The sequence below is a fragment of the Hipposideros armiger genome, unplaced genomic scaffold, assembly GCF_001890085.2.
Source record: "Hipposideros armiger isolate ML-2016 unplaced genomic scaffold, ASM189008v1 scaffold_10, whole genome shotgun sequence".
In the NCBI taxonomy this organism is placed as follows: Eukaryota; Metazoa; Chordata; class Mammalia; order Chiroptera; family Hipposideridae; genus Hipposideros; species Hipposideros armiger.
In genome coordinates, this window is record NW_017731360.1 from 1,978,061 (window position 1) to 1,990,984 (window position 12,924).

The window sequence follows — 12,924 nt, forward strand, 5'->3', positions numbered from 1 at the left end:
TATTTCACTTTTTTCATATATTTAAGACTGATTTGTATTGTTTTTGTGACCAGTTGTTTACATCTTTTGCCTATTTTTCTATTAAATTATCAATCTTTTATCCTATTGATTTGTAGGAGGTCTGAAGATGGAAATTAGTGCTTTGAAATATATTTCAAATATTTTCTTTTCCTGTTACTGAATTGTTTCTTGACTTTGTGTATGAGTTTCTTTTTTCTTTTCTTTTCTACCCAGGGAAAAAAATTTCAATTTTGTGTAAACAAACAGATCATTCTCTTTATGGCTTGGGGGGTTTTCTGTGTTACTTAAGAAGGACTTCTCTATTCTGAGATTTATGACACAAATTCTCCCGTTATTTTCTAACACATATATGGTTTCATTTTTTTCCTTCTTTTTTTATGTTTTTAAGGAGGGTGCAGCTCAAAGTGGCCCATGCGGGGATCGAACTGGCAACCTTGTTGTTCAGAGCATGTGCTCTAACCAACTGAGCCACCCAGCTGCCCTGGTTTCATTTTTTTATGTATTGTTTTTTTTGTATCTATTGGAATTAATTTTGGCATAGGTGTAAGGTAGGGATCAAATTTAATTATCCTGGTGGATACATGGTGGTCCCAACAGCATTTATCAAGTATGTGTGAGACTGTGATCAGATGTAAGCAGTGTGTAGATAAGAGGAATTTGCAGAAATATTTTCATTAAAATTTTTTTCCTATCTTAACTTGTATTTCAGCACCAGTTTTTGGTTAGAATTTGTGTTTTTAACCCATGATGCATTATGAGTATAGACTATACATTTGTTATTATAATCAAAATAATTTAAAACTGTGTCATATGCAAAACCATTCCAGGGGCTGGCAGTGTTCAGTTGATTAATAAAAGGTCTGATAATTTTGAATCCCCGCTTGATAAGCACCGAATCTTTCGAACAGTTCCCTTTAAAAAAATTAATAAATTAGTGTTTATTAATTGATTAAAATATAGAAGTAGAAACAGATGGTAGTACTACATTTAGAGACATGAACCCCCTGGGAAAACTCGTTGAACCCTTGGGGTTCACTGGAAGGGCTAAGAGTTTGAATCCTGACTTTGTCTCCTTCCAGTCCTGCTTCCTTGGGCAACTTGCTTGACCTCTCTGTGCCACATTATTAGCTCCAAACTAATGTGATCTCATCACATTTTACTTCAGCCCCAAACTAATGTGATCTCAGGCTGCATCTATAGAGGTATAGGGTTAGGGATGAGGGAGGTGACTGCTGGAGGGTTGCATTCAGTTCTGGTTGCCATACTTTTGAGGGGACAGGGAAAGACCAGAGTCCAATTTGTAGAGGGCAAGGAATAGTGAGGACTTGGGGGTACTGACCTTGGAGAATACAGACTCAGAGGGGCAGAGGTAGGAGCAATAGTATAACCTTGCCTGGCTCCAAGGGCTGAACTAGGACCTGTGGTGATAACAAGGGGCTGAGCACCAACTTTGACTGCCAGAACATCCCCACAAGGAAAAAGATTACATTCAGAGGTAGTGAACACCCTGTCACCAGTGGTATGCAAGTAGAGTGAGGAAAGGTTCCTGCTTTGGGCTCTCAGATAGTTTCAACAAAAATATTAGACCCTACTGATAAAAATCCATATATATATATATATATATTATAGTAAAATATGCAATCCACATTTCCCCTATTTTAAGGTGTACTTTAAAAAAATGGATATTACTTTAATTGGTGCTGTCTTACAATCGATGTGTACATCTAATGCACCCTTCTTTCTGAAAAGCTGTTATTCAAACATTTTTGAATCAGCAAAATGAAGTGTATGGTTTGGGAAGTTTTTATGATAATCTGTATGTCATCTTATACTTGTCCCATTAGAATGTATATGTCTTGAATTAAAAGAAATCTATCTAAATAAATAACATATTTAAAAAAAATTCAACGTTCTCTCCTTAGTGAAGCCATATTCATTCTATTGAATCAAATCTATCAGCAGGTGACATTCCATCTTGTCGCTGCTGTCCTTGCATCTGAAATGGAACAGAGACAGGCTATTAAATTGTTTTTTAATAAATTCACAGCAGCAAGTTCTTGGCTGGGGGAAAAAACTTTCCACTTACCAAGAGATGTTATTCCTTCAATGGATGAGAAGCTACTTCTCCATAAAGAGAATTTGGAGGGAGCTCTTTGTTCTGTGGGGACAACATCTGGATTTGAATATGTTCATCCTCAAAAGATTTCTCATAATGGACTGAACTCAAAACACTCAGAACAAGGACCGGTGAGTTTTCAAAAGGAGACACTTCCCGGAGCCGCGAGGGCCCTCATATCCCCGCCAGCTCAGCTCTGGAGGTCGGTGGAGGGCCCCTGCGCCCTGCCCTTCGCATCTATCTTTCACAATGAAAAGATGATCATTATCTTCCGCCTCCCTACCCCACTCCGGGAATTTGGGGCCTGAATTCATTTAAAAACATTTGTGGTTTCAGGGAGCTCTTTTAAATGATAAAACTGCCAAGGAGCTCTTACCACGAAAGACCCTTTTAGAGACGAGAAAGGAAGGAGGAAGCTAGGCCAAGGCTGGTCTGGCTCCCGCAGGGGATTCGTCAAGGGTGGTGCGCGGAGCGAGGCCACCTGCGGACGATGCTGGCAGGCACTAGACCCACACAGCAGGCGCCCACAGACCTGGGTTCGAACCCCCTGGCCTGCACGTCTCTTAACCGCGACATTGGGGAAGTTGTGTAACCTCTGGCGCCGCGACGCCCTTTCCTGGAGCCCGGAGCTGGAAAGAAGCCCCTTGAAGCACTGACATCAGAGGTGACGCGAGTCTTTGCAGGCGATGACTAGGCGGAACGCGATGCCACTCCCTTTCCCGTGTAGGGGCGGGCGCGCGGGTGTGCAGCCTCCGCCCAGGTGGTCCTGGCTCCTCCAACAGCTCTCCCAGCTGCCCGGCACCCTCTGGCTCCCAGCGCCGGCTAGACCCTCCCTCGCTCCTCCGCGACCTGGCTGGGTCCTCAGATCACACGACCCGTGGGCTGGCCTGTCGCGCCCCCTCCTGGTAACCGCTGGGAGGCCATTGCCTCATCTCTGGGCAAAAAGAAGTCCTTTCCGGGTCCAACCTCCACCTCTCCTGGGGCTGTTACAAGTATGAAAATCAGGTCGTAAGGAGTCCAGGCGATCCTTTTTCTAGGCTGGGCCGGTCCATCTTGAGGCCCAAATGGAAGGGACCACCTAGAGTGGGATCTCTGCAGGATTTCTATGCTAAAAGGGCTCTTTGGGAGTAAGACTGAGGGCTGTTGTGCTGATGGGGTGCATGAGTGGGGCTTTCACCTGAGCGTGGGAAGGGCAGAGAGACCCAAAAGAAGGATGGTAGGTTAGGATTTCAAGGAAGAAATAAGGACGGGAGAGGGGGAGAGGAGGGAGGGTTTTGGTGCAGGCCCCACCCAACTCGCTGACTTGGTTGGCTCCTTTCCCCCATCTCCTCCCATGACTGACTTCATCAGTGTTTCAGCGGGTTTGGTGAAGGGCCTCAGTTAGCCATTTCTCTTAAGAATAGAGAAAACAAGAGGGATTAGATGTAAACACCAGTCAGAACTTCTCAATTAAGAGGGATGTTGGAGGGCCGGCTGAGTGGCTCAGTTGGTAAGAACTTGCTTGGGATGCCAGAGGGCCCCGGTTCGGATCCCACATATGAGGGCCAGTGACACTGCCCTCCACAGCTAAGATGCTGAACAACAGCTCAACCTGGAGCTGGGCTGCTGTGAGTCGCTGGCGACGGCGTAGGCTGCAGTCCCTGTGGCAGTGGGTTGCCATGGGCTACCATATGTAGCCAGCAGCCAGCGTGAGCGGCCAGCAGCCGCAGTGAGCGGCCGTCCAGAAGCCAGCGACTGATCTGCCTCGCCAGGGAAGAGCGCAATGATGGTGCCACCTTGGGCCAGTGAAGCAATGTCCTCCACAACTAGACTGAAGAACAAAAGGACAGCAACTTGTCTGTTCCCCTTCCCCCAATTCCCCATCACTGTTCCCATCCCCCCAATTACCCAATAAAAATCTTTAAAAAAAAAAAAAAAAGAGTTTGAGCTCTGAGCAACAGTGGTTCGAGTCAGCCCGAGCTGAGCAGCCGTGAGCTACCAACAGGTGGCGGGATGGCTCAGCTAAAAAAAAAAAAAAAAGAGGGATGTTGGACCTCAGAAAGGAAAGCAGAGTGGGGACCTTCCCACCTAGGCGAGCCCCCAGCTGAAGTGGGGGCTGGAACAAAGAAATGAGACAGCCCCCTGAAGCCCCCCATCTAGCCCGAGTTCTGAGACTAGGCTGGAGGTCTTGGGGAACCAGGATGGATGGAAAGGCCTCTTGTGAGGTTCTTGGTGGCTCTGGCCTTTGGGGATGGGATGTACCTGGGTGGGTGAGGATGGGCCCGGGAGAAACAGGGTCCAGAGTCATTGCCAAACGGCCCCATTGACAAACTCATCTTCCTTCACCCCTCACCTGGCCTCTTCTCTGATCCCCCAGGAGAGGTCGTGCTGCTGCCCTCCCCCCAGGTGCTCCCATAGCTCCCATTCAATAATGGTGGCTCCATGACTGTCCTCCCTGCCGGGCTGTTGTCAGGTTCCATCTCGGTTCTCTCCCCGGCACCAACCATGCTGCCCGGCACGTCACTGGTGCTTAATGAATATTTGATGACTTCAGCTATTGATTGGGAAGGTGCTCTAGGTCTTCCTTGGCTTTAGGAAGGATTTGCACGGGCCACAGAGGAGGCAGAGCCTGAGGCCTGCCTGCCTGCCTGGCCATCTGGGCCGTCCCTCTTCTCTCTGTCCCTCCCCCTCTCCGGCTGTGACTCCCCTGGCAGGGTTACCCACTTCCTTCGTTTAGACACCCTCCTCACTCAGGCTTTGCACCCTCTCCCAGGCAGGCTCCCTCCTCATCCAGCTGGGCCTCTGATTCCTCATGCTGGGCGCATCCCTCCTGCATGGCCTGCATGACTGCCCTACTTAACCTGATTGAGCTGACATCAGCACCAGCTGTCCCGCGTGTGAACGCCCCCTTGCCCCATTTGTATTCTGATACTTCAGGCCAGACCGTCCCTTGTGATAGACAATCTCCTCACCTTGCCGGGGGCCTCTGACATTGATGCTGGGCTGCCTCCCCCACACGACCCCTCCTCGTCCTGCTCTGGTCCTCCAACGTTCCCCCACCCCTGCACAGAGGTCTCCTTGCTCTTCTGTACCCAGGGGCTTTAGGATTGAATAGTTCAGGAAGGGAGGAAGGAAGAGAAGGGGAGCCACAGAAGAGTGTTTTTGTAAAAACATTTTAACGGTGGACATTTTTGTGCAAGCAAAATCTTGGAGAGAATATACATATATATAAAATAGAGCTGTTCTGGTTGAAGAGAGTGAGAGAGGAGAGAAAGAGAGAGAGAGTGGGGGGGAGGGAGAGAGAGAGGAGGGAGAAGAGAGAGCCTGGAGCCCCACCCAATGGTCTCACTTTCTCAGAACTGTCATTAAGTCCTAGGTGTTCCTCAGTGTATAATTTTGGAACTACTGGGAAAAAATTCTGCCTAGAATAAAAAGGGGCAGCCCCTAAGATGTCCTCTGTGAGCATTTCTGAGAAGCAGCCCACAAGGCAGCTCCCTCACCTTCCACCCTCAGGTAGCTCTCACAGCCAATGGGATGGAGCCTGGGGGCAGCGATGGCCCCTGCCTGGAGGAGGTGTCCCTGAGGGGGGCGGGGGGACAAGCGGGCCCTGGGCAGATGCTGGATGCCTGTGGGAAGTGGGTCAGGGTCTGTGGGACACAGGCTATGAGTTATAGGACCTCCATGTGCTGAGGAGCTGAGCAGACGGCCCCTTCCCCATCTGGGCCCCTTTGTAATTCTCTGTGTTTCCCGCTCTGGTCACCTCCAGGAATAGAAGAAGCTGGAAATTCTGCTTGGAGTGGATGTCATTGACCTCCTAATGGTACTTATCAGACTGTGAGCAACACTTGACAGTTTACAAAACACTTTCACATTCATTTGCTGGTTGAATTTGATCTTTGCAACCAACCGTTGGTAAGATAGTACTGTTACCAATTTCCTCTGGGAGGGAAGAGGAAGTTAAGGATCAGTGGTTGTGCAAACTGCCCAGTGGGGAGGAGGCCAGGAATCCCAGACTCCCACCTCAGCACCCTTGGCCTTTCCCCAGGCCTCTCCCCACCCTGTTTCTTGATCAGGTTAAGTGAGGTAATGAACTTCATTAGCCTGAGCCAAGTGTGAGGTTAGGGCTCAGGGTTTCCAGCTCTGAGGCCTCTCACTGGGATGGGAAATTTGGAGTAGGATGACTATATAATTAGTCATCTAGATTATGACACTTTGGAGAATGAAAGGGAGCGCCATTAATAGCTGCCTCATGGCAACAACCAGGAACTGGGAGGTGAGGTCACTCTATTATGGAAACACCTGCCCCCCCCTTCTCCACCTCCACAGCCTCAGACCCCCAGACCTGATGTGGAATAGTGGCCATTCGCTGGGCATTCAGCTGTGCTGGGCACCCCGCAGAGCTTGTTGGATTGGCTCTTCATGACAATGTGTGGCTGAGCCAGTTATTGTTCCCATTTTATTGATGGAGAGACTGAGGACCAGAAGACTCTTTCTTGTCCAAGAACACACAGTTGGTTAAATGGTGGAGCTGGGATTTGAACCCAGGGAGGCTGGCTTTCCTTAGAAGGATTATGATAAAATTTTAATGAGTTGGTTTGGGCCACAAGAATTGTGCCATAGAATGGGGGTTCCCCAAACCTCTCCTCAGACCTCACCTCGATGTCTCTTAGCTGTCTTTAGTTTAGAGACATCATTAAAAGGACCTTTGAGTGGTGAGGGGATGTGTAGATGAGGGAGGGAGGCAGGCGTACTCAGCAGAGGGGACGGTATTAGGAGCATGGAGTGGAAGGGTTGCAGCAGGATCAGGTAATAAAAGCTAACATTTATTAAGCACTTACTGCATACCAGGCTCTGTTTTAAGTGTTTTTAAGGTATTATCCTACTCAATCCTCACAACAACGTAACATTATTATTATTATTATTATTATTATTATTATTATTTTGCATACTTTAATTTCAGAACAAAATAAACAAACAAAAAACTCCCCACGACACACAACATTCCAAACCCAATGTCAAATGTGGGAAGGGAAGGCTGGAGGCCCTTGTATCCTGCCTTAGGCAGAAAGACAGGAGAGGAAAAAACCACTAGACATCAGCAGAGAAAACGAGGTGGGCCAGGGCCACTCAGGGCTGCTGGGGGAGCCATGGAGACACTATACACAGGGCACAAGATTTGCAGGTAGAACTCCTAATCTACTTCTTCCATGTGAGAGGCATCCTCATCTCCCTCAAGGGGGGGGTCTCGTCAGGAACAGCAGCACTGGGTTCTGCTGTCACTTCATCTTCATCAATGCCTAAAAATGGAAAGAATGTCACATGACATTTGACCCAAATAGCATTAAGTCAAATCTGTCCCCAGGAGACAAGTTTCCCAACGCCTTGCCTTGCCACACTCTGGTGAAGGGATGCTCACCTAGGCCTAGCTTAATCATGCGGTAGATTCGGTTGGAGTGGGTCTGGGGATCTGCAAATGAAAAGCCAGAGGAGAGGAGCGCAGTTTCAAACAGCAGCACCACAAGGTCCTTGACAGCCTTGTCATTCTTGTCAGCTTCCGCCTTCTGCCGCAGGGTCTCCACGATGGGGTGGTCGGGGTTGATCTCCAGGTGCTTCTTGGCCATCATGTAGCCCATCGTCGAGTTGTCCCGAAGTGCCTGGGCTTTCATGATCCGCTCCATGTTGGCTGTCCAGCCATAGGTGCTCGTCACAATGCAGCATGGTGAAGACACAAGCCTATTGGAGACTGTCACCTTCTCAACCTTCTTATCCAGGATTTCTTTCATGAGTTTGCAGAGGTTCTCAAATGTGGCCTTGCTCTCCTCCAGACCAACAACAACGTAACATTATTGTTCCCATTTTACAGATGAGAAAACCGAGGCCCCTTGCCTTCCATTATGACACAGCTGGTAAGGGGTAGAGCCAGGAACACCCAGTTGGCTTAACCATCATGCAGGTTGTCTTTGAGGAAGAGGCTGCTGCTGGCCCCGGGGTGGAGTCCGTCTAGTTTGCTTCCTCTAGGACATCCGGGGGCTAATTTTCAGGGAGAAGAGTCCATGGTCCTGCCTTCTCCAGGCCCCAGCCAAGTGTCCACCGACCACCCTTTCTGCTCCTCTGTTCCCCTGCAGGAGGCACAGGGCCGAGAGAGGCGGGCAGTGGTGGAGCTGCTATCTCTGCTGCCCTCTGCAGCAGCTCATTTTCATTCATTTTCTTTAAATGCTTCTCGCTCTGTTTTTAAATCTAATTTTTCAGCTTCTTTTTTATCTTCACTCAAGTTGCTTTAATGAAACGAAAATGTGTCTGTTTCCTCCGCTGGAGCTGCCTGGGGAATTTCAATATAAAACAAACAAGTTGGCTTTTAAAATTAAATTTTTATGGGTGGCATTTCCTCATTTAATGGGAGGTACAAAAGGCTGGAGTAAAACCAATTAACACGGGGTTGGGACTCGGTGTTCAGCAAAATTAAACAACAGGAGCATGGTGTGCCTGTTGGGGGTGGCGAGCAGACAAGGCAGCAGTGGAAGGCGGTGCCTGCCTAGTGCCAGCGTGCCCTGGGGATGGGCACTGGCACATGATAACCTGCAGGCCTCACCCCACCCCTGTCCCCAGACTCCATGTCCAGGTGCTCGTGTGCATGCGTGCTCTGCACATTCAGATGGCAGGCGATGGTGGGGGATGAGCAAATAGAGAGAATGGCTGCTTTGGGTTCCTGGGGTTCTGGATACTGGAGTATGGAGTGTGGCAACACCAGCCGACCCCTAGGTATAGACCTGATCATGCTGAGGACACAGGAAGTAGATTTCACACTGACAGTTTCAACCAGATCCTGTAAACACTGGGCCATGGCACCACAGCCCCCAGGTAAGCTCACAGGATTTCAGAGAAAGGGCCTGGGCCACCTCCTGTCACCTCCCTCCCCCGCCCACTGAATCTCTCCATCCTCCCCTGGGTCAGCTTTCTTCCCACCCTTTCTGCCCTCTGACCCTTCATTTCATGGAGAGGGCCACTCTGATTACTAGAATCCCCAGCGCAACAATGAGATGAGGAAGGCTGAGTGTCCCACCTACTCCGAGTCAGGAAATCCAGCTGGTCGCCACCAGCACCCTTAGTTCTCCACCATAAGGTCTTTGGACCCACAAATGTACTCCTGGACAGAGTCCTGATGTCCCCAGACAGACCTCCAGCAGTGTGCAGATGGTGGGTGCTAGGTCCTGGCTCTCTTGTGAGGGTGTCTTTGAGGAAACATCTGAGGTTGGAGGAAGGGGCCTCCTGATGCAGGTCTGTCAGTAGCTATTACAAATATTGTCAATTTCCTGGTGTATCAGTTGGGACTCTATATAGCTAGTGTCAGAATCCCACCACAAAAGAAATGTGTAGTTCATGTGATTTGAAAGTCCAAAGGTAGCATGAGCTTCAAGATAGGTTTGATCCACACTTTGTTACTCCTGATGCTCAGACCACCTTCTCCATGGTGGGTGCCAGTAGCGTCTAGCTTCTTCCTCCAAATCCTGAGACAGAGAAGGGCTTCCCTTTGGCCAACCGTCCAACAAAATGCCTGAACTTCACTTCTGAGTGGACCAATTGGGTCACGTGGATGGGGAATGCCAAGGTCTTTCGGGGTAGGTCTGGATCACGTGCCTATCCCTAAAACAATCACTGTGATACAGAAAGTGGAATGGGTGCCCCCATACCTGGTCACTGAGGCGTACCACTGGACTTCAGGTGTGCAGACCTGGATTCGTGTTCAGTTTCTGCCCTCATTTCTGATTCAGCATCTAAACTCTCTCTTCCCTGTATTTCTGCCTTTGCAGGCATCCTACTGGTCCAGGCCTCATCCTATCACCCCAGACTCAAATTACGATGATTGTTTGTTTGTTTTTTTAACTGCTTACCCAGTCCCTAGCCTCTTTGCTCACCAATACATTTTTCTCAATAGCTGCTCAGAAGCTCAACACATTTAATCATAGCAAAGAATGAATATTACAGCTGATGTGATAAGACAGAAAACATAATTACAAAATGCAGCTATGGGAAAATTATCATTTGCCAAAGACAATTTTATCACTAGAAAACCCAATAAAATTAACTCAAAACAATTAATTATGACAAATAAAAGAGTTTAATAAGATGCTAGAAACAAAATAAGAAAAAAGACTTTTTTTCTATAACAACAAGAATCAGTTTTAAAATATTGTATTAGGTTATCTGGAAAAGAGGGTTTTTACTTTTTTTTTTTTTTTTTTTAACTTGATGAGGGCACTCGCTTGAGGATAGTTGATTTCTGGAAACCATGTTGGTTACTAGAAGTGGAGACACACATGTCCTTGGATTATACCCCTCCCCCCACCCTTTTAAAGAAAATCGCCAGGGTGGTTCCTTTATACAAGTAAGGCAAATACCACCTGGTTTTCTAAAAAGAGGCCTGGAAGAAGAAATCTAAGTGCAGGAAGGCAAACAGAGATGGTAAATATTGTGTTTTGTGATGACGGCATTTAAGCTGTTTGCTATAGATGTGATGTGGTTTTATTGCTGGGGTAGAAGCAGAGAAGAACAGGAATTTTCAAATATTGAGAGAGAGAGAGAGAGAGAGAGAGAGAGAGAGAGAGAGAGAGAGAGAGAGAGAAAGGGAGGGGTAGGGAGGGGAGGGGAGGGAAGGGAAAGGAGGGGAAGGGAAGAGGGGGACCCACAGAAGGAACAGCAGGACAGTGGGGTGACAAGCAGCCCTCCAGGACTATATGTGGAACATGTGAACACCTCTCCAGGTTCCCAGATGCTCAGTTATAATTCTCAAAATGTTGAAAACATAATTCTCATGCAATACATGGTGAGCACAATCAAAATCTTATTTAGCTCAATGAGAGAATCTTTGAACAAAGATGATTCAAAGGAGGATATGAGAAGCTCCTATGAAAAACAGTGATGGAATAAGATGACTAAATTAGATACAAAATTGGCCAATATCCTACAGGGCAATAAAACCATAACCTTTGGGGTTATTTTCTCTACCGGATGGAGATCACTTGGACCTTATCTGTTTTCTACAAGTGAACATCTAACTTTACAGAGCGTGGGCCCTAATCAATAGTAATTAGAACATCAAACAAAGCTGCATGCCCTAGAGAGTCAGCTGACTCTGGACGGGCCTGTTGGCCAATTTACAGGACTTGGAGAAGACTCACAGGTATTTTTTTTTTTTTGCCTATTTCCAGGTTTTGAATAGGATGAGGGAAAAGGAACCTCACAGAGGACCATGCTTCTTGTGGTTGGAGTTTTAGGGGTGCAGAGTCATTATAGATGGACCCCAGAAAAGAAATGAGTCAACCGTGGATCCCAGCGTGGTGAAGTAGGGCAAAGAACTCAGGGTCAGTCAGTGCCAGTGGCTTGGTAGGCTCTGTGCGGGGGCGGGAAAGTGGCCTGTTACCCACCCCTGTGCCATGCTTTGAAGCACCTCTCCTTGGACTCAGAGTCACACCAGCCTTTTTATTTTCTGGAGGTGATTTTTTGCTTCTGTAAAATGAAAATGTTTTTATTGTGGTAAAACATACATAAATATAACATAAAAATGATCATTTCCATAATTTTAGAGTGTACAGTTGAGGGGTATTAAGTATATTGACATTGTTGTGCCACCGACATCACCCCCCCATCCCCCGAACTTTTTCATCATCCCAAACTGAAACCCTGTCCCAATTCAACACCAACTCCCCATTATCCGCTTCTCCTACTTCCCGGCAACCACCCTGCTACCTTCTGTATCTATGAATTTGACAACTCTAGTTACTTATATAAATGGAACCACGCAGTATTTGTTCTTTTGTGACTGGCTTATTTCACTGAATGTAAAGTCTTCATGAGTCATTCATGTTGTAACGTGTCAGGATTTCATTCCTTTTTAAGGCTGAATAATATTCCACTGTATGTCTGTATCACATTTTGCTTATTCTTTCATCCATCAATGGACACTTGGGTTACTTTCATCCTTTGGCGATTGCGAATAATGCTGCTATGGACATCAGTGCACAAATATCTGTTTAAACCCCTGCTTTTGATTCTTTTGGGTGTGTACCTAGAAGTGAAGTTGCTGGATCATATGGTAATTCTGTTTAAATTTTTTTTTTTAGATTTTATTGGGGAATTGGTGGGGAACAGCTCTGGGGAATCAGGGGAAGGGGAATAGACAAGTTGCTGTCCTTTGGTTCTTCAGTCTAGTTGTGAAGGACGTCGCTTCACTGGCCCATGTTGGTATTGTCATTGTGCTCTTCCTGGGTGAGGCAGATTGGTCGCCGGCCACTGGATGGCCACTCACAGCGGCTGCCGGCCGCTCACGCTAGCTTCCGGCCATACACGGTAGGTTATGGTAGCGCACTGCAGCCCCACTGCAGCCTACGTCGTCGCCGGCGACTCATGGCAGCCCAGCTCCAGGTTGAGCTGTTGTTAACCATCTTAGCTGTAGAGGGCACAGCGTCACTGGCCCTCATGTGGGATCCAAACCAGGGCCCTGCTGCTCAGAGCTGGTGTCCCAAACCAGCTCTTAACCAACATGGCACTCAGCCGGCCCGATATGTTTAATATTTTGAGGAACTGTTATACTGTTTTTTATAGCAGCTGTGCCATTTTACATTCCCACCATCAATGCACAAGCGTTCCAATTTCTTCACACCCTTGCCAATACTTATTTTGTTGTTGCTGTTGTTTGAAATAATTAGCCATCTTAATGGATGTGAAGTGAAAACTTTTAGTTTTTAAATAATTGCTGAGGACCAGTGATTATGGGAAGAAAGTCCGATTGAGAATCTCTCCCCATGTCTCAT

General features: G+C 47.4%; 1 protein-coding gene and 1 long non-coding RNA gene across 2 annotated transcripts; both read right to left on the reverse strand.

Annotated features, from left to right (window-relative positions):
- Positions 1-480: 480 nt before the first annotated feature.
- Positions 481-3,369, reverse strand: LOC109390588 (uncharacterized). The gene is made up of 3 exons (XR_002125605.1): positions 2,514-3,369; positions 2,108-2,179; positions 481-2,017 (listed from the first exon to the last, which is right to left on the reverse strand). It is a non-coding gene; the product is annotated as an uncharacterized LOC109390588 (long non-coding RNA).
- A 3,764-nt stretch (positions 3,370-7,133) lies between these two features.
- LOC109390579 (heat shock protein HSP 90-beta-like) lies at positions 7,134-7,892 on the reverse strand. The gene is made up of 2 exons (XM_019657214.1): positions 7,533-7,892; positions 7,134-7,413 (listed from the first exon to the last, which is right to left on the reverse strand). The coding sequence occupies exons 1-2, from the start codon at positions 7,792-7,794 to the stop codon at positions 7,313-7,315; spliced, it is 363 nt and encodes a 120-aa protein (XP_019512759.1). The 5' UTR covers positions 7,795-7,892; the 3' UTR covers positions 7,134-7,312.
- Positions 7,893-12,924: the final 5,032 nt, after the last annotated feature.